The 21,701-nt window shown below is 49.7% G+C and overlaps 1 protein-coding gene across 1 annotated transcript; it reads right to left on the bottom strand.

Annotated features, from left to right (window-relative positions):
* Positions 1 to 3: 3 nt before the first annotated feature.
* On the bottom strand, positions 4 to 17,206 carry SCYL3 (SCY1 like pseudokinase 3). Its single transcript, XM_068417079.1, has 14 exons — positions 17,112 to 17,206; positions 13,370 to 13,659; positions 12,672 to 12,857; positions 11,891 to 12,004; positions 10,859 to 10,915; positions 9,995 to 10,097; positions 9,264 to 9,375; positions 8,496 to 8,573; positions 6,763 to 6,902; positions 5,839 to 6,026; positions 5,119 to 5,290; positions 3,121 to 3,264; positions 1,819 to 2,555; positions 4 to 450 (listed from the first exon to the last, which is right to left on the bottom strand). Exons 2-14 carry the CDS (start codon positions 13,532 to 13,534, stop codon positions 388 to 390), a joined length of 2,259 nt encoding a protein of 752 aa, XP_068273180.1. The 5' UTR covers positions 13,535 to 13,659; positions 17,112 to 17,206; the 3' UTR covers positions 4 to 387.
* Between the last annotated feature and the right edge of the window lie 4,495 nt (positions 17,207 to 21,701).

Raw genomic sequence — 21,701 nt, forward strand, 5'->3', positions numbered from 1 at the left:
AACTCAGTGTGACTTTCATTTATTGTCATCAGTTTTTCAGAGCAGGGATGAGTTCTGGAACAATCGCTTACACCACTCTTGGCCTCCAGTAGCACGTCAGCACCAACACACCCACCGCGCTGCTCCTCCTTCCGGTAGCAGTGGCAGGCACCACAGCTTGGGCGTATTGCTGGAGTGCAGGCCTCACCCCTGCAGTTTTTGGCACAGACTGGAAAGGAGCATCCATTGCAAGAGATCGGGCCCCCCGGGCTCTCGCTGGCGGCTGCAGCAAGTGCCTGCCTGCTGGCAGAAGCAGCGCTGAGGTACTTATCCATTGTTCTGGGGAAGCAGCGACTCCTCTTACAGAATCCAATGCACCATAAATCGCCTTTGTCTCTTTCAGTCCCATTACCAGTTAGTATCCTCTTCCCAGTTCAACTCTTCTTCTTCACCCCAGCCTGCAGCTTCAGCCTAGAATTACGTAAAATTAACATTAAGGCATGTGTACTGTGCTTCTGTACTTAGCACAGCCACAGGAGCCAGGCAGGAGCCTGTGTGGCTTTTGAGGGCAGAGCAAGATGTTCCTCCAGAACGCCAAAAGCAAGACTGAAACTGAAGTGCCAGTACTGGCAGCTGTCTGTCTTAAAAAACTTTTAACTATATAAGGAAACACCTTAAAGACAAAGAGCAAACTAACATGGAGATTCTTATATTTTTTTCCTAAAATTAAAGCAAGAACTGTTTGTACCAAAACCACTTTCCATTAAGAACAGGATGCTCTGAGACACGATTTCTTTCCCCCTAGGAACCAGCTGTTGTCCTGCTGTATTCTAACACCATGACTCTGACCTCACCAGCCCACTGACACAGCTCTTCTCCTACTCCACAGCACTGACTGCACTACAGTGCGTGACTCAAAACGGGGTTGATATCATGACAGTGCTTCTTAAAAATCAAATGTGCCATTTTCAAATGTCGTAAACAACTTCAGTTTACATCCCATGCTGCCTGCTACCCCTGGGGTAGCTCTCTTGAGGCTTAATTAGCAAAACAACTTGAAATCAACACCTATTCCCTAATGGAGTTACGTGTTCAGGTGGCTGTGGTGGGAGTGCTGCCTCCCCTCCTAGGAAAAAGAGCAGTCTCTGGCGTCTCTGTGATGGGGCTAGAGGGATTTACCTGCTTAAACAGGCAGGTTTATACCCCCCTGGTCCTCTGAAATGGAGAAATGTCTCAGCTATTCCTTCATGAAAACAAAATAATCAAAAAGCTTTACTCTGTAATACAGAGGTTCTGGCTTCCTGGTCCTTTATTTACAGTACTGTTAGGTTTTCCTAGAAGAGCCAGAAGCAACACTAAGCCCTGAGCATCCTGTGCTTGAAAGCCCCTTTCTGTTTGTGCCTGGGGCCCTGCCTGTTCAGCAGACAGGATCCAGCCTTCTTTTACCTGTCTGACAAACCAAGACTCTCCCTAATCCAGTGTAGGGTCCTTGCATCCAGGATACAGCAGCACAGATTAAAAGCAGGAGTTAAAACTCCTCAGTCAGTGCCTTTGGTAGCACACCAGTCCATTCCCTCACTGTTACTTAACAACACAGCGCTCTTGCTACTGCAGTAACTGAATTACCTGGTGCCTGATAAGATGCATCGCTCAGAGCTCAGCATCTTGTATTCACAGGTAAAGACTCCACAGTTACATGCTGCTGCTGCTACTTCCTCAGGTTAGCCACCACCTGATAAGGAGCCAGCTGGTGCTACAACAGTGTGTTGTGCTATGTACGTGCTTTAGGATCCTCCCAAGTGTGCTGTCATTGAAACCCCCCTGCCTAGAGCCTCTTACCTCAATGACATCAGCTGCCGCAAATTTGGATGAAAACAGCACATTCTGGGAGGCACCTTCTCTGCTGGATACGACACCAGAGTCACTGGGAACAACCGCTTCTGTCCTTGCTTCAGGTAAAATCAAGATAGCCGAAGAAGGTTTAATGTCTGGGATCATGTCAGCAAACCAGTCCAGCTCTGGGTCTTGCACAGGTTTCCTCTTCACTTTGATCGTGAATTCTTCTCCTAGGCCAGATTCTGATGAAGACTTCAACCTTTCCTGAAAGGCTGTTTTTGGCAGCACAGTTTCTCCCAGTTGTTCCTGGTGGTCCCACTTGTCGCTGCTCCAGCTGCTCCTGGGGCAGGACTTTGCAGGGGGACTCAATGTGAGGCTGTGGAACTCTTTGCTCAGTTGGTGGGTTCCTGGCAGAGGCCTTGGCGTTTCCGCTGTATCGGCTTGTGTCACAGTGAGGCAGTTTCCTGAGGACAGTTCAGGACTAGGGCTGCTGGGCTCAAAGTCATCCCAAGGCTTCTCATCTACGTCATGGTCAGCAAAATAAGGTCCCATGCTGCCCTGTGGCGCTCGGGGCTGAATTTGAATGTTCACAGTTTTCTCAGTGTCCGTCTCCTCTGGCTCGCTCCAGTCTGGCCACTCCTCTGCTGGCTTTTCGGAGGTAGTCAAAGAGCTCCTGCTGCTCTCCAGTGTATTAACGCTTCCAGGAATTCCATTCAGGGGGGACTCAATGTCTTGCTCACCTATGGAAGATAAAGGTGTTACATACTTATTTCAAGAGAGCAAGCCTAAAACTCCTTGACATCACAGGTAGCACCTGGTATGGAAATAAAGCCAGTGATGCTGCCTGGAAAGATGCTGCAGTGCATCCTTCCAGTCATTAGAAAGCACGGCCACCTTCCTTCTTGCAAAAGAGGGGTATTCAGCTCAAAGCCCCGGGGCAATAAAAGCTGACTGAAAAAAGGCCATGAAAGTAAACGGAGTCAGTCAGAGAACGAGCTGACCTATAACCATAGTGTATCTATCTGCCAAGCTGTGGGAGGGGTGAAAAAGCACAAAGCTCAGCAGAGAACCTGCCCTAAGGGCACAGAAACTCAAGGCTGGCCGGCCAGCAGTCTGTGCGTATCCAATTCCCAAATCACTATTCCCCAGGAAGCCAAGGGTCACACCCTTGGTCCTTCACTGTTACCTTCCTTGGTTCACTGTATCTCTTTCAGATCAGCATATGGGGGAAAATTAACATCTTTTCAAGCAAGATTTCATTTGTAGGACACTTGATTTCTAAAAAGAGCTGGGGCAAAGTTTTACCTGTCTTTAAAGCCAGTGGATTGTCTTGTCGCACAGAAAGCTTCTTGACAGGTACATTTCCAGAGATGGGGAACACACTAGAATTATTCTTCAGGGGCCGAGAGGTTTGGTTTCTCTGATTGCTTACGACATGACTGGGGGAGTCTGCAGGGACAAAAGAAAAGACAGGACACCAAGTCCACAAGGTGTGTTGTCAGTTGACACTGCCCACAGCATTGGAACGTTCTTATTTCCAACCCTGACAAGCAATACTGGAGACTGGTGCAGCAATCCACCAGCTGCACCTCTCGGTCTGTAGGTAACACAATGCTCCTCTGTTCCTGCCACCCACAGCTCCTGCCAACACAAAGTTCAGGCAACTAAATGGTCAGGTTTTGCTGATACGTTCTTTCAAGACATACACAATGAACAAACTGATTATGATCAGAACAGATGCTTAAGAAGTGCTGTCTGCCACCTGGCTGGGTCCAGGTTCCCAGCTTCTGTGCTGCACAGCATCACAAACCCCCAGTTACCTGCCTCATACAAAAGCACAGCACTGGTAGTTGCAACTCAAAGCATAAGCAAACTCACACGACTACACAGACCCTCTTTTATGCCTGGGCATGAGCAAAGAAGCTTACAGAACAAGAGGCTCGCTCTCCCCTGAAGGCTGTGTGACAGCCTCTCGCAGCACACCCCAGGTGAGGTGGACTGGCAGGCAGGAAAGGCCACGCTGTGAAGCTGCACGAGGCAGGTTTGTTTCCCCGGGCCAGTGCCAGTAGCTTGGCCAGCACCTAGTGCCAGTTCAGTCTGGGGAGCTGTGGCCGTGACTCACCAGCCCCGGCCTCAGCTGCGTGAGGCCCTCTTGCCACCACCCTGCAACAGCACGGCTTGGGCCACTGTGGCTTGGGCCACTGCTGCCACGTGGCTCACCCGTGTTCCCAGCCTGCTGCGCCCGCCTAGGCGAGGGGCTACCAGCGCAGCCAGAGAGGCTGGCCTGTGGCACTGGGAAGGGCTGCCAGTAACACACAGAGCCCACCCCCGCCCCAAGGTGCCCTTGATAAAAGGTACGTCCTTTAGGGGCTTAAGCAAACAGCTGGTTCAGCCTCTAGTACTGTTTTTTGCAGGTCGTCACTCACTGTTGAGGACAAAGGTGGATTTTTTTGTTGTCAATAGTTAAATCAGGTCTAATTTTAAATATATTCTGAAAAATAAACCTGGTTTTAGCATGCAGTCCAAAGGGGTTTATTTACTACAGTCTATTAACTTAATGTAAAGAAAAATAATGCAATGAGCCATCCACAGATTTTAATAAAGGGTGGTAGCTGTCAGTACACACATAATCAGGAAGAAAACATTTATACTTCAATTGATCTCGCATTTCATTTGGTATCTATGTGTCTAAGGTAGAACAAATGCCGATTCTTCCCTCCAGTTACAAGCATTCCCAGTTTGACTATCCACAAAAGCCTTCCCTTAGTACACTGGGTTCCAAGGTATCTAGCAGGCGCAGGGACTACTGTCTTCCTTGGGATTAGCTGAAAAGCCTCCTGAGAGCTGAGAGAATAGGGAAGTTCGTATTCCTTTTCCAATCTACGAATAGAAATTAGGGGAAGAGGATGAGATTTACTATTTTTAAAGACATGGAAGGACAGAGGGAATAGTAAGCAGCTATCTGGATAGCTACAAAAGTCCTTTAGAAGGGCAGTATTGTTTCTCCACCAAACACACACACACTCTTAACGATCTCCTTTACTTACAGAGTTGCTTATATGGAAAAAAATTAAATCTCTTCTTCATTTATTTCCTACATTTAAAATACTTGTATAACTCTTCTTCTGACATCAATTCTGTATCTGCAAACAACACCTAATTTAGAATTGAACTTTAGCTGCAAATTAGCTTTTTTTCAATTAACCTGTCAACAGCAACAGATGAATCATCCAAGAAATTGCGCCTGTGTTGCTTGGACAGAACGGGCAAGAACCCCGAGCGCACTCTGACCAAATCATTTACCTTCTGGGGAGAGATCCGCGGTTTTCATGAAACTTGGTGCAGAGCTTTTGAAAATCTTCGTTCTTTCTCCACCTACAACTACTTCAGGTCCAAGCAGGGAGACGAGGACTGCTAAGCTGTGCAGCGTTATCGCAACGATCGAGTCACTGGTATCTCGAAGGCCCAGCAATACCTACACCAGGAACGTGATAACGTTACCAAGCACAGAAAATTCTGCTTTTTCACTTCTTTCCCCTTTAAATGTGATATTTGCAGCACATTCTGTTTCTAAGATCTCCCACAGCTCTCAGTAGATACTGGACGTTATTCTGTAGCATAAAATCAGCCTTCCACTGTGCGTTACAAGCTAAAGAGGGTGGCTGATCCTAGTGCCTGCGGAGCGCTGGATCCTCACGCCGAGGCGCCCTGAGCTTAGACGGATCCCTCCTCTGTTCTTGACACTGTGGTGTGAAACAGAAACAGTTTCTTGTTGTGAGGCTGCCGGTCGAGGCTGACCGGTATCAGCACAAGCGGCGGGTGTGACAGAGGGCACTGGGTTTAACAAAACCCCTACTCCAGATCAGGATGGGGTGTAAGGGTTAGGGCTTGGGTAGGAAGGAGGCTGCAAACTGCCTGTTTGTGGCCAGCACTATGAGATCCTAACTTTAAGCTAAGACCCAACCCAAGCAGTAGAAATCCCATATTCTAGAATATACCACGGATGGTTTTGCTGTCCTTAACCTGTGGCAAGATGATGTTTTTCAGCTCCTCCCGAGAGAACAGTTCTGCGTAGGCATGAATGTGCGACAGCAGCACCATTCGAACGTGCTCCTCGTGAACCTCAAACAGCTTCAGCAGCACAGGAATGACGTGCGTCTGGAACAAGGCTGGCGACAGGAGGCAGCTGGCCTGGCTTTCTCCAGTTTGCTCTAGGGAAGAGAGGTGAGGATGGGAAAAGGCTGCTTCAACGAGAGACGCCTCATCCAAAACCTACTCACCGAGAAACCATCACAGCTGAGATCTACCGTGCCACCCCACTGCCAGGTCTGGTTGTCAGCTGCCAACACAGCTTGCCTGGGATGTCAGGGATGGGAGAGAGGAGAGGCAGCAGGGCCAGTGTCCATTGCTCAATGGCAGTGGCTCTGACCATGGAAGGTCAAACAGTCACACAGGTACTGCTTGGCTGCAACACCCATAGCTATTTAGGAGAAACTGTAGGAGAGGGGAGGCAAAGAGCAGGGACAGAGGCAGGGGGGATCCAGCAAGACATGCTGAACAACCCTTCCAGAGGAAAGGAGAAGAGACTGAACACCCTCACAGGAGAATGAGGGCAGCAGCAGGAGAAAAAAGGGCAGGCAGGGTAGGGGAAAGGTGAGGAGAGGGGTATGCAGTGAGCCACTGAAAGCCCGGGGTGGGCGCATAGGGTGACACGTAAACCGGGGAAAGAGCCCAGGCAATTCCCAGTTCTCTTCCCAGTGTCAGCAGAGCAGCGGGAAGTACTGCAAACAGGGAAGCACCTGACTGTCCTTCCCAGTTCTGTACGTTACAGGATTTGTTCTGGTTAAAGAAACACTACTACTCCCTTGAGTCAATGGAACGACCGCTCTGAATTCATTCCAAACTTGTCAGTCACAATTCTGAAGAGAGGAAGTATTTAAAGGTCACCTTTCTTTGGACCCAGCAGATGGGGAAGAAAACTCTTGACAGCCACAGGTTCTGCAAACACGAGCTGATTGAGTAGCAGAGGCACCAGCCGTGACGCTATCAGCTCCTCTGACAAGCCGGCCACCCTGTCCAGCAGGAACCTGCGTTCCAGGAGAGAGCAGTTAGTATCAAGGCGGCTTTGCAAGCCTTTACCACTGTTTCCCTTAACATCGCGTTCCCCTTTTTTGGGGTCTGACTCATGTCCTAGAGACTAAGAGCAATAGTGCCCATGCTGTGAAAGCCCCTCTGCCTGATAGAGGGGCAACGCTGCCATATCTTTAAGCAAAGTATTCGTTCCTTCCCTCGGTAAACACTGCTGTTACAGAGAGTGAGACCCATTCTGAACGCTCCCGCTAAGATCCCCTTTCGCCTCTTATTTCCTCCACTTAGTCTCAAACTAGTGAAATCAAACTCCTGTTACAGCTGATGGTGACCACAGAAGTATAAAACAGGCAGGAAAACAGCCCTGTAAGAACACCCGGCCTCCTTTATAAGGAAAAGGAAAGAAAAATTCAGCTTCTCCCTTTTTCAGGCCCATGACTACATGGAAGCTTCTCTTAGAGAAACCTTCTGGGGGACCATGACAATCGAATGTCCTGCAGGTGCTGTACTACTGCAGCTGAGACGTCTGTTACAGGCAACAGCTTTACCCAGACAGGGCTGGCACCACAAGATTCATTCACTCAGCGTGGCTATTGAAAACTGTCTCATCAGCAGTTTACAAGATCTGCCTAAACGGAAGAAATTTTCAGCCTCACGAGGTGTCTGGTGCTAGAATTCACTTTTTTGTAAAGTCGCATCTAAAATAAAGCTACTTCTAAGAATGAGGCGAGGAAAAGATTCTTTTTTCCCAGCCCACCACAAGAAGTTCTCTGATATTTTAGAGTATTTTGAAACTGGGCAAGCAGACAGCCTGTGTGTGAAGGAGCAGGACCCCGGGGCAGCTCCAGTGAGGAGCTGTTCACCAGAGCTCAAGCAGACAAGCTGCTAGGCCACGCTCCCTCCTCTACTGCAACACTACAGCACGTGAACGAGCTTTTCAAATGATTCCTGCTTAGCTGCGGTGCAGTGGGAGATGGGACAGTGCTGCCAAAGTGGGTGAAGAGAACCCGAATAATTTAACTTCTGCTCATAACATCAGCATTATGCCCCACAAAGTGCATTAACTCAATTAGAACATGGACAATGGAAAAATTCTTTCCTTTTCATATCCCTGTACTCCTGAGAAAGCCCCCCAAGAGTTCAGCCCCGCTGCTAGCAAGCAGAGGGGATTCAGAAAAACACCCCTGAAGCAACGCACGTCGCTACAGTCTGGTTTCTGACTGACTCTCCAGCGACAGCAATTGGTCTGTGGCAGGTAACACCACTGCTGTCCGTGCGGGTGCCCAGCGTCCCTCCGGAGGCTGGCGAGTATCAGGACGATGCAGAGCCCGGCAGGCACCACTCCTCCCACACACCAAACCGTTCACGAGGAATTAAGAGAGGAGGGAGGGCAGAGTTTCCTCCTTGATGCGACAATTGCTTGGGCTGGAGTACCCCCAATATTACAGAGCAATGTTCTGCCACAGCAATCAAAATCTGCCACCTGAGGAACCACCTCTCTGGCCACTGGCCTTCCCAGGTCCCTCCACAATCCCATTCGGCAGAAGTACTTCTGAAATAAGAAGCTTCCTGATTATAGTTCCTTCACTTACTTGAAAAATTCAGTTTTTTCCTCCTCAGACTTTAGTGTTAAGGTCTTCAGAAAATTCACAACTTCCAGAAAATCATTCCTAAGCACAAAAACGTAGGCTGTCAAGTGTGATCCTTGTTGATGCTTAAACCACCCACAACTACGAGACTGCAGATCCCCGCCCTTCATTTAGCAGAGAGAACTAGACAGAGGGATACAAGTCAGATGCCGGTGGGCCAAGAACACCAGCATGGAGGTGTGACCAGTTACCCGAAAGCTGCGCCTGCACAGCCCTGCGCTTTGAAGTGAGCAATTCACAGGGAGACCTGGGCAATACGGCATCAGCCACATCTGACCACCTCCCTGGGGCAATGAGCAGAAGCAAGTGCCACCCTACGCTAAGGCCACCACCCAGAGAAGCACTCAGGTGACAGCAGACGCAGCTCCATGTGGATTACCTCGGAGCCCGCTTTGCTCCAGTGGTATCACTAATGATTTTATTTTCTGGAGCATGTCCCACCACCTCCCATGAGCTTGGGGAGGTCCAACTGACTGCGTGTGACTAAGGGACACACTTCTGTCACCCCTGCTAACTCAGCACCTCATCTGGAAGGCTGATAATGCTTTCAGTTTGAGGAGTCTCTTTGTCAGACACCCCTGTAAGAGGTAGGTATTAAGTCTGCACTTCCCATCCGATAAGTAACACACCTTCACAAAATGAACACATTTGCAACACAGAAATGAGCAGTACCAAGACATACCAAGAGAGGCAGGATATTCCTTTCCTTACCTGAAGAACTCGTGAGACACTAAGCTGGACAGTGGTGGACGGCGCTTTGGATCTGGATTCAGCAGAGTACAGTGCAAGGTTTGCTGAAAGCTGGAGAGAATATCTGCTGAAACTGAAAGCCAGAGCACCTACAGTTAGATTTCTCTCTCAACACTGAACAAGCTATGTTCAGGAGTCCTCCACCCTCCCCAAAACCTTATTTTTAGAAGCTCTGCTTGACAGCAAAATTGCTCATATAGGTCCCTAAAGGAAGGAAAAACAGCATTTCCACTTCTGTCCCTAGGCTTCTTGGCTATTGGGGCACCAAGGAGTGCTACTGTCCTCCACGAAGCTCCCCGCTCCCTCTCTGCTAGAAGGCAGCAGTTCTTGCTCCGCCGTGGTACGCAACCTCCACACACCCATGTCCTTGTCTCCACACACCCTTGATGAAGCGGCTGGTGGGGCAGAGACCAAGCAAACCTCTGACAGCTGCAGAGCAGTTGTGGGAGTGCTCGTGTTACGCAGGCTGGTGACCTCCAGCCACATCTGACCACGTTCAAATGCAGGAAGGGGGGGATACAGGAGAAGCCGAAGCCCGTACTTTAACTCAGCAAACATGAAGAACAACGATGGCCACTGAACCTGTGGCACATCTGCCAGCTGCAACAAAAGGCAAACGGCTCAGCTGACAGAGGCAAGGAATAAGCTACAGAGGCTGGTCAATAGCAAAACAAACACGTGTCATTCCTCACCCTGATCATTTAGGACTGTCAGGAGATTTTCAACCATTGTTCCAAATGCGTAGGCATCCCTCGCGTGCCCATAGCTGTTGGGCAGAATTTTGAAATCTGCAGACTGAAAAAAGCCCAAAAAACCAAGATCAGCAAAGCAGGAGTTTATGAAATACTCTGTAGTTTCCATGACTCTCTATTCCCACCCCCCCACCATATACACTCTCCAATTCCTTTTACAGCACCAAAGCTCCACTAAGTACTCTGCAGTAGAGTATTATGCTAAAAAACCTCCACCGGGGAATTTATAACCCCCAAGAGCAACTACCTCACGATGAAACAATTCCCCCATGAACGCATACAGCAGTTGCAAGTCAACAACTTCCAGCATTTCCAGGGAAACAGGTGTTAATTAGAGAGAAAGCCAGAGCTCCTTTAAGAGAAGCAACTCACAGGATGCTTAGCAGATAGGAGGTGACTAACAAGGGAAAAAAAAAAAAAGGCAGTTTTATATAAGAGCTACACAACTGTGTGACCACAGTGATCCGAGCAATCTCAGCAGCTACTCTGTAATTTTTGCAGAGCTTTGGTGATGTAGAAGCATTAAAGCTGCAACACAAAGTGTTTGAAAAACATTATGACAACCTGCTGTCCCACCACTCCTCATCCAGAATTTCACTGCCCTGTGCCCAACACCATACCCAAACCAGGGATGGGAGTGAAGGGGGGAAAGAAGGAAGGGAGTAAAGCTCAAGTACTATCCAAGAGTCACTTCCTCCCATTCAGGCATAAGGAAATAAAATATGGAAATGAAAACTATTTTGCAAATGTCGCACTTCTATTTGTTGCCAGCAAGAAGTTCCTCCAGCAAGTGATGTTACTCACCATCTCCTCGCAAGGGATGCACGACTGGTCTCGTACCGACTTCACGTGACAGAGGAACTGGAAGGAGAAGAGGGGAGACATGAGCTGCCTCGATCGCTTATCTGGGCCAAGCAGCAGGAGCAGGCTCTCCCCGCGGGCCAGGGCTGAGCGTGTGGCAGGAGGTTTGCCCCTGCCCCTCCAGCTGGCACCCAGGGCAGGCTGCGCTTCGCTCTGCCCAGAGGGGAAGCACAAACAGACCAGGTATGAAGCACCAAGCCGAGAGAAAGCAACTTCAGGGCATCACAGCCAACTCATCCCTTTGGGTCCTCAGTCCTATCGTCCCCCATGATCCATCCGGACGGGGAAAGGATTTCACGAGCTTTAGCAGTCAGGTTTTACTGCCGTGCTCCTTGCAGTGTTGTGCACCACCATGCACACCAGTTGCATGTCTGCCTGATCCCTTCTGAAAGGTGATACGCGCCAGGGACACTCTATACAGTTTGTGAAGGATTTGTAGATCCTCTGGGAGAAAAGGCAACGTACATTTACGATGCGGTGCCAGGCTGCAGCAATGACTCTGCACAGCATGCAGCAGAAATCACACCAGGAATTTTTCTGCCAAGACCAGTAACAAGCAACGAAGATGCCAGCAGAAAAGAGTCATTTAAATTATTTTTCGTATTGATTTATTTCAACCTGGATCTTCCTGCTTCACACTAAAGCTTTTTTTGTTTGTTTTTAAATCAGTCCAGAGGAGCAAAGATTTCTCACTCTCCCCAGTCTTAACCTACCCTCCAGCCAGCAGCCTCCCTTAGAAAGGCAGCTGCTTTTTGGCTAATAGGGAATTAGTTTCTGTTTGTGTAGATGTCGCAGCTCACAGTTACGGTGTGCTTAGAGAAAAGATTCAGGTCACAGCTGGAGGTGTGCCAAGACACTTAATAGTAAATTCAAGGAACTAGAAGGACTTGGGCCTTCACGTCCATAGCTGGCCAGCTTCAGCAGGCCAGGAGCCCTCTCTGGGGCGTTAGAAGGTGCTCTGTGCTCGGCTCTTACCTCTGGGGTGGCTTCACTGAAGTTACAGACTGTTTCCATTCCTCCCAGCTTCCAGTGCCCATCCTCACTTACAAACACGGATGATAAACAGACATTGTTATGTGTTAGGTTTCCCTAAAACATGAAAAAAAAAGGATAAACTTGGGGATGAAGATGTAAAATCTTAATTAGTGCTAATTAGGTGCTGTGAGGAGCTGAGGAAAAGCTGCCAAAGAGCACACGGTTCTACAGGTCCTTTGGGATTCTGTAGGTGACTAGCAGGTATCAGGCAGAAGGGCTGGGGTTTTAGAGCAGACAAAGCTCTAATTGTCACAGCCCTCGCAATGCAACTGTAAATCCAGAGACGACCTCCAGCTACGAACACAAAGCCCAAAAGCTACAGTCTGAGCTGGGATTTAACTGCAGTCCTGGCCAAACACACAGGGCCAAAACAGGAGTGGTGACACCAATCTCTGACACGTGGCAGCAGCTGTAAATAAATGCCAAGGCCGAGCAATCGCCTTGCCCTAAAGTAAGCAGCACTGCAAGCAGGTGGCAATTGACGAATGGAGAACTGCTCCCTGACTTCCAAACCCCACAGCATTTTCAATTACCCTTCCTCCTGCAACACAGCCAATGAGTTCAGCCGTTTTAGCCTAAAAGAATGGTGGGGTGTGGGTGTGTCTTTTTGTGAGGAATCAGGAATGAGACAGTCATCCAGACAAGCCCAGGTACAACGCTCTCCTGTCACGTTTCATCTGGCTCCCTCCAAAGCCTGATGACTGCTGCTAGTAGTACCTACCCTGTCATGGAGGAAGATGAGCGCCAGCAACACGTCGTAGATCCCTGCGCAGATTTCTGCAGAAGAGAGCGTCTCCAGGACCACCTCCAAAGGCTTCACCCGCTCTGTAACCAGGTGGATCCCGTTTGCTTCCACAGTACAAGAGAGGAAGCGCAGAAGGCAAGGGTGGCGCAAGGTTTTCAGGTGCTTCCAGAAACAAAGACATCTGTTAAATCTCATCCAAGGCTGCAGAGCTTAGCCTTGTACGTTCAGCCGTGTTTTCTGCTTGAATTTAGACAGCTCATCCCTACTCCTCACCATGCACTCAGCACACTCACTCACTCACTGCAGAACTGTTTATAATACACCTAGATACAAAGTCTTACGTGGAATAAACAGAGTCTTTTGGGTAGGATCCACCCAAGAAAGACTCTCTCACATCTGCAGGAAGAGACCAGCTCTCTGCCAAGTAACGCAGGTATCGCTATCCGAACACCGCTTCCCACCACGGCTCGCATTGTGCAGCGCACGAGGAGCGTCGCAGCTGCCGACCCCCTTTTTCCCCCTGCACGGCAGCTGCTTGCAGCCAGGGTCAACTTCGACCTTTCCTCCTGCCCTTACTCCCCGAGGGTTTGACCCTCATTCACTGATTTCCATCCCTCCAAGAAAAAGGAGGGACAGCTCTGACAAGTCTGTCCCAGGCACGCTCTCTACAGTACCTTGGCAGCTTTATTAACCTTATCTTCGTTCTCTCGCTTGTACACAAAGACCGAAGCAAGTTTGCCATCTTGTAGCACGGACGGGTAAATTGTGTGTCCAGTTGCTAGTGTGAATGGTGGCTCCTCTAGTGCGTAGCTCTTTAAAGCGCTGTTCTCCGAGCCCATCACTTGCAGAGTTTGGCCGTTGTAGAGGTTCCCTCTTGACGACAAACAGGCCTTTGAGTGCAGGAAGATTTTTCAGACAGATTTAGTTCCGGTGGGCGCTATCCAGTTCACCTTCAGAGCATTTTCTGCAAAGCATGACACAGCCATGAAGAACCCCCTCCTGCCAGTATCCTCTCCTTCAGTTTAAGGACAAGAATAAAATCCCCATCGTTTGTTTTGTAAAGGAAACCAGGTGTCCTCAAAAGGGTTCAGCTCAACAGGCGAGCAGCTCTCTAGCTGTGGAGCTAGGACTGCGTTGGCATCTGCCAGCATCACCACCAGACATCACCAGCTCTGACACACAGATGAACACAGTACAGTGCCCACAACTAGTCCTTGACCTGGCTACCAAACTGAGAATCCACCAAAACCAGGCTCCACCAATACCCCCAGTCCTGCAGACACCTACCCCAGAGGTTTAATACAGGTGAACCACAGTTAGCAGTCAGGAGCTGTGACTGCCACCGCCTTAGGGCACAAGGAGCCCCTGGCCTTCTTAAAAGCAGCCATTCCTCAACTCTCCCAGCCACAGACGATGTCAGTGACGCTGTAGTCAGGTAACCTCCTCCAGCTGCATGCTTTCCCCCTTCAGTTACCTTCTCTCCATCTGACATACTCCATCTGCCTGCCAACTCTTCCTTCCTCCCACAGCCTGTCAGGAAGAGGCTGACACAGATTTTTGTGCTGCTTCCTCGCATACAAAACGGGTCAAACAAACACGCTGATTGCAGAGGCTCTTTCAGAAAACACTGACCGTGCATATGCTCTGTAATCAGGCTTGTGATCACAGGGCGAGACCCCGAATACCGGTCTGCACACACAAGTCAGCAAACCATCTTTAGTGCTGAGAGAGAAAAACCTCCATTCTCAGGAAGAGTGAGGATAAAAATTGCCCACCCCCAAGCATTTTTTGCAGCTTTATGGGGGTTGTTTCCAGCCGTGACCTAAGGCTTCAGGAGGTCAACACCACAGGGGTCTCTCAGCTCCCTGACAGCACTGTTCCAGCAGAGCTGCTGCTCTGGCCCCTCTCCCACAGCTCTAGTTTAAGTCCTCCCAGGAGCGCCAAGGTCAGCAGCACTGGGGGGCTTTGGGAGAGCTGGTCTGTTATGGTTTCCTGGCTTCTCTTCACGGCTTCAGTTAAGAATTAGTTATCTAAATGACTGCCCCCCCTTTCTCCAAAGTGTCCTAGATTTAAACGTTATGATCTGACATTTTTATTAAATGTAAATACGTCGATTGCACAAGCCACTAGTCAACAACAGCACTGGGGAAGGAGCAGAAAGCTGCCGTTTTCATAGACTTCATACAAATCCTTGCTCACACGTCATTTAATCACCTCTGACAGCTAACTGTTCTGTAACAACCAGGTAGCTACAGCTCTAGATGGGCTTCTTGCTGGGAGGAATGAACCCCACGAACACATTAGATATGGGAACCAGAACACATTACAGCTCTTAACTGTTTGATGTGAACAGACCTTAACCCTCCAGACCGTACAACAACCACTACAGTCTGAAACCGGGGGGGATGGATCGGTACCTCTTCAGTGCCAATTGCCTTAATGTGACCTTTAAGAAATAAAGGGAAAGCTACAGAAGTCTAAACTGCAGCTTCCCAGCACTACACAGAGGGGCTAAGAGGTGAGAGGGAAGCACCACGCAGCAGTTACACACATGTCTAAAGAGGACTTTCTTGTGAACTCCTTGGCACAAAAGGATTCACGCTGCCCCAAGATGGAAGTGCTTCCTCTCCAGCCAGCCCCGGGGAGCTCTGCTCTGGCTCACCCCAGGTTAACCTCCCACACCTGTGTGCCATGGCACCGGCGGCTCCTCCTGGGCACAGCTGAGCACGTTTATCTGCATTCTCTGCAATTCTCAGCTTCCCTTCATTTGCTAGCTCTACTGTAATTACTTCTCAGTCAGATTTTGCACAGGACAGCTGAAAGTATCTGAACTGACCAAGTGCCTCGTGTTCCTCCAAATACATACGGACATATTCACCGGCTACAAATCTGACTTCAGGGACACCCACAGTTCAGAAATATTGTCACATCAGAGTCATTCAAATACCTGCGATCTACTCGAGTGCCACCGTACGACAACCAGCGCCAAACAAGCATCCCCTGCTCCAGGTAACTGCCCCTCAGGAGGAGGCCAGCAACTCTCAGTATCAAACACTGAGCACCTTCAAGCGAGTAGCTTCCAAGAACCAAGCAACAACAGCAGCCTGTGGAACCATGAGCCCCGCTTTTCAGGGACACGTCAACTTCACGAAACTATTGCTTGGTTTCTTTTCTTCTTCACAGCGCTCCAAAACATGCTGGCTATTGAAACTCCAGCAGGCAAAAGCATTTGCAAAGATGTATGGCTAGGTGAGGCTAAAACCCGTGGAAGAATTCCTCCAATGTTAAAATAAACTGTCAGTCACACTACTACACCGTGTAAGGCCCACATATGCCTTGTGAGTTAAGAGCATTACCCACATTATAACCCCTTAATACCTTATTTTCAATAAATTGTAAACATGAACATTAGATGTACCATACGGCACCCCTTGAGATGGAGAGGAGCCCAGCAGGGAGAGACAGAGGGATGGGTAGTTAAGAACAGTTTAGGTTTGCTACTATAAACAGTGCTAGAGTTAGAATTTCAGTTTAGCTTATTTGTGGAGTTACAACACCCGCATATGAGGTATCTGCCTGAAACACACACACTCAGCCCAGTCACTCCACAGCTAAGAGTGAGGCAGTTCCCGGTTTCCACTCGTCCTGCCCGCCAGCTCCCAGGCCAGCAGAGCCTCCTGGAAGCCGCTGTCGGGGGCGATGGGTGCTTCGCTCCCACAGGCAGAGATTTCCCAACACGCCAACGGCAAACGTCCAGCGGGCACCTTGCGCAAGAAGCGCACGGGTGGGCGATCAACAGGCGCCAGCCTCTCTGGGCAGGGAAGCGTGATGTTACCGCACCTTCGGCAGGCCAGCTCAACCCCGGCCGGCAGGAGCGGGGACACGGAGGGCTCCCGACAAACGCCAGCGGCCGGGAACACCACCGCCGCCTCCGGCACACTCAAAACCAGCACAGTCACCGATGCGGGGTTGGTTTTTTCCCCGGAGAAGCGAGCTTTGCCCCGCCGCGCACCCGCGTTACAAACACCCGCACGCAGCGCGGGCAGCGTCAGCGCCTGCCGAGCCGGGCTGGCAGGAGCCGGGCTGAGCGAGGCCGGGGGCACCGGCCGCAGCCCGAGCAGCCGCCCCGGCCCGGCGGCCCCGGGCGCCGCGCCACGTCCCGCGGGCAGCGCCAGGCCGGGCACCGCCGGGGACAGGCAGGACCCCGCCCGCGCCGGGAGAGCTGGGGCCACCGGGTCCCCGGGACCACCGGCACCCTGGGGCGGGCGGGGGAGCGCAGCCCTGGTCACCCCCCCTCACCGCGCCCCCAGCCCCTCATAACGGCCTCCGCCATTAGCCCCTGCCACCTTCCACCACCTGCCTCCGCCATTAGCCCCTGTCACCCGCGGCCGCCCCCCGCGATCGCCCCGTGCCCACCTGCTCCCCGCCGGCCCGGGGGGGTGGTGCCGCCTGGGCCCCGCCGGCCGCTCCCTCCCGCACAGCGCTGCTGCCGACTCGCGCTTCCGGCAGCGCCGCACCGTCGAGTCGGGCGGGCGGGAGCGCCGCCACTTGCCCTGCGCGCCCCCTGGCGGCGGGCGAGCGGTCATTTCACACGAGGGCGCGGCCGACGAAGCGGCGGCGGCCATTTTGGGTGTGGGCGAGCGTCCCCTCCGGCCGCCCTCGGCCGAGCCGCGGCAGTTACGGAGCGGCCGCGACCCCCAGCCCCTCAGGAATGGTGGCCGCGACAGAACACCGGCCGAACCGCAGCCGGCCCCGTGTGCAGCCCGTGCTGGGGTCAGCGCCGCGGCTGCTGCCTGCGCTGTGGTCCGGGCCCCGCAGCCGGGCCGTGCCCCCGCAGCCCCACCCGCCTCAGGCACGGGGGACAGGAGGGACCCTCCGCCGAACCCCCTTTGCTGTGTGGCAGCGGGCTGTGCTGCCTGTGATGCATGGTCTGGGGCGCTGGGGGAATAGGTGTGCCCCTCCTTAGAGCGTACAGCGGCCTCCTGTCCCCGTGATTTCCTCCCCCAGTTTCCCCCCTCAGCCCCCACACCACCGCTATGGGGAACGGAGCGACAGCTTCCCCCCCAGCCCAAATGAAGGGCAGGCGACAGGGTGAAAACCGCGTGTGCGAGGCCGGTGGTCTGCCCAACACATCTCCCCACGCCATCGCCCCGAGCCCCGCGCGTTCGCTTTGGTGGTGGAACTCCTGCACCGTAAGGAGATCTATTTAATGCCATTAAAACTAATTGCTCTCTATGCTGCAGAGTAAAGTGACTCCGGGGAGAGATTTCACGTGAGTATTTTGGACGGCAGAACAAACGTTGAAAGGAATTACTATAGTGCAGTGGGAGGTCTGGGCTTTTCACACGCTATTTTCATATCGCCAGTGTTATTCCAGTTTCACGCAGCGCCAGGGCATTAGGATGTGGTTTGCTCAATCGTTCTGAACCTAACGCTTAGAGCGAGCAGCACCCAGCAGCACGCCCCATACCCATGGCCTTGTCTAGACAAAGATTTAATGTCAGCGCTGGCGTGTTTAACAAAGGTGGTCTAAGCTGTGCTAACTCCTTGGCTTGCTTTAGTAACTCAACTCCACCAGTCTAGCCTCCATTAAATTTTGTGCTGTCAAATCTGGCACAAGCTCTGTAGAGCGTATTCTCTAGCAATACGCTTTTTCCCCCCTTTCTAGCAAAGCCTTCCAGTCCATGCCCAGAGCGTGGACAGTGCAGATACTCCCAGAGACACAGGTCTGCTGGCCAGTGGCTCGTTCATGCTAGAGTTCCTACAGCACAACAAAGCCACAGGTATCTGGACAGGAAAAGGGATCCCCTCAGATCCACACCCAAACTCCGTTTGGTTCAGTTGAGCTTCATGATCTGTTTAGGCAAGCAAAGAGGAAGGCTTTCTTCTATGACTGTGCAGTGGGAGGTCTATAAGCTGGCATGTCAGAGTGCTAGGAGGAGTCCGCTCCTCTGGCAGAGGGGTGTATTGGCAGCTGGATGATCTGGGTCTTTTTAAATAAAGCAGAAAGATGATGGAAGAGGGCGCAGGAAAGTAGAATGGATCATACATAGTGTGTGAGGCAAAGTATGTCACCTATTATGGGGTAACATAACACATACAGGAACAGAAACTAAAATGACGTTCAGTTGTGCCACCTCCCTCTTTCACAGGTAGGAAAGATCCAAAGTCTTTGGCCGCATAGTCATGTTAGTTACAACTACATTACAGTAGCTTTTTGCTGCTAAGGATATTTCTCAAGTAGTCAATTTCTTAATAAACAGAAGTGGGTTTCTCTTTCTGGAGGGCAGGGACCCCAACATACCAACTCCAGAAAAGTCCGTGTTCTCATTCAAGTGGGTTTCTAGACTGACTGGTTGCAAACGTCACCTTCTAGCTGTGAACTGCAAGCAATGCAGCGCTGTCTTCCACCGCCCACGCAGGCAGGCAGCTCCAGTACCTCTCGTGTTGCCTCAGCGCTCTCTGCTGAACCTCATAAAGAAAAAACGAGCAAGTCACAACAGCTTTAAGGACTGACAATTGCAAGATAATTTGCACTAGTAAGCCAGCTTCACTGTGTTTTATTTTTCTTGAGCGTAATCATGGAAGGAATGAAGGCTGTAGCTATTCTCAGCCTTCTCCCATAGAGTGGATATCTGAGCCTACTACAGGAATTCCATTAAAGAACCGGCCAGAGGGGCCTGAAATCTCTCGTATCTAAACAGAGCTTGTCCTGCTTATTCCAGAAGAAGAGACATCTTGTTCCTGTTTCATTTAACCCAGAATGGATTAAATTAAACAGAATCATGGCAGCCTTATTTCAGAATGAAATGCACATGTTAAACTGTTATCGGACGGCTCCATGCACACACTGATATTTAAAAGACCAAAGTCTTTTAAGACCAAAGTCTTCATAAGCTCTCTAGGCCAAGGATATTTGTTTACTTCTGCTTTTCCCCACCCTCTGTTGCCCTAGTAAACTCCTAAGTACTAGTGTTGTACAAATAATAATTTAAAACAAGATCTTAGGCTGCTGCATTAAGTAGAAAGCTCACTGAAACTACATTGTACATCTGCAGAAAGCCTGAATAATAGCTAACAGATGCATGAACTTCTCAGCCTATGCTTATTTCATTGCTCTATTAACTTTATAGCCTAATTATATCTAACACACCTGCATAACCAAACTCATTAATTAATTAGCAGCAGGCTGGGAAAGAGGATACTCCTGGGATGGTTAGGGATTGCTGCTGTAGGGAAAGAAAAGAGGAGCTATACGAAGTCAGGGAGAGAAACACAGAAAAGGAGGAAAGGACGAAAGTTGTAGAAGTTGCTAAAAGAAAGCAGATCCCTCCTCGCCCCATTTTACGCAGGATACAGTACTCGGGGACTGAATCCATAAATACAGATAATTAAAAAGCTACCCTACAGGTCAGACTCTCCAGTCTCCCTCTGACACCCACAGGAAATGTGATATAGATTGAAAAGCGTATGTGCTCATATCTTTTTTCCCCTTTCTGGCTCAGGAACTGTAATTAAAGGGAAAATCAGCCTCTCTCCTGCCTTAGAGAGTATAGTGGCACAGCTGGTTTTCATCTTGGCTAGCAGGCTCTGTCCTCAGGCTACTAAGTGTTGAGTAATTTTTACCAAGCTCTGCTTGCAGATAAATGATGTTCTTCTCTCAGCTGCTGCCAGGCAAAGCTACAAATACTTGATCTTTTATTCTTTTCCCATAAACTCCTAACATTGAATACTAAAAATGCAGCCAGAGATTTTTCCACTGCCATTTATTCTCAGCATGGTCACAACTGTATTACAATTACAGACACCCACCCATTTGCTGAAGCTCAACTGTAGTTCCTCGTTAACCTGAGGCTTCCAATTAAAGGCTCCTTCAGTTTCATTGATAGTTTGCACATACTCCAAGGACCCACTTCATTTCTTTTTTCCCCCAAAACACATTCCATGAGAAGGGCAACTGCTTTAAATAACTTCACACTAATTTTCTGGAAAAGCCTGATGAGCGAGTGCTAGTCTCAAAAGAAAAGCCTGTGTCTGAATATGCAGTTTGGGTAATTTCTCTCACAGCTATAACTATAAAAATATCTGAAGGCTTTTGACTAAACGTGGCACAACTGCTGGGCAGAGAATGTGCGGGCTCAGACTAATGGAAAGAATCTAGAAAGGTACGACACTGGAAACCCCTTAGTTTAATTCAAGTTTTCTGCAGTGTTTCTAGTAAGATCTTACATTTTCTAAGATGATGCATAAGAATTAGTTAAAAATGGTACAGAAAATTATTTTTAAAAAATATTAGTTAACCTTGGCAATACTATCCTTCCACCTACCTCCAATAAGTGAAGCCATGAACATGAAGCCAGCACAGGAAGCTGAAAACTGGTAAGAAATACCATGGCTAATTTTAGAATCTTTTCCAGTCATGCAGTATGAAACATAGTGAGTAACAGTCCATATAATAGTACTTGCATGCTTTTAAAAGATAAAGCAAAGTTTAAAAACAATCTTGATTTCAAAAATATTTTTAAATACTAATAGTCTGTCAATGTCCTAAACAAGGCCATGCCTTTGAAGATCACCTTCCTAGCACGTACACCAGACTTACAGGATTACTGGCTACTGTTTTAGTAGTACCAGCCCCTGATGCAAGTTTATTTTCTGTTTAAGCCAGAAATGAGGGAGAAAAGAGGAGAAAAATTCAATGGCAAATCAACAGCCATTTAAAAAAAATCATGAGGTAGGGGTAGGTTTTCTTTTAAAAAGTGAAAATTTGAACTCCCATCTTGATGTGTGTGGCAGAGAGGGCATCTCCGTACACTTTCTTCTGTCTATGATGGGTAGGGGTACACAACTTAAGAACAGCTTTAGCCTAAACTCCGCACACAGCACGTTTCAAAACATGGCTTAATGCAATCACCACATTGCAAGTCCAACATTAGGTGCCTTGGCCTGTCTCTGATGCTCAGTCAATGAGCTGTGCTTAGATCCAGCCTAAGCCCTGTGAACACG

This window comes from Nyctibius grandis, chromosome 21 (genome assembly GCF_013368605.1).
Source record: "Nyctibius grandis isolate bNycGra1 chromosome 21, bNycGra1.pri, whole genome shotgun sequence".
NCBI classification, from domain to species: Eukaryota; Metazoa; Chordata; class Aves; order Nyctibiiformes; family Nyctibiidae; genus Nyctibius; species Nyctibius grandis.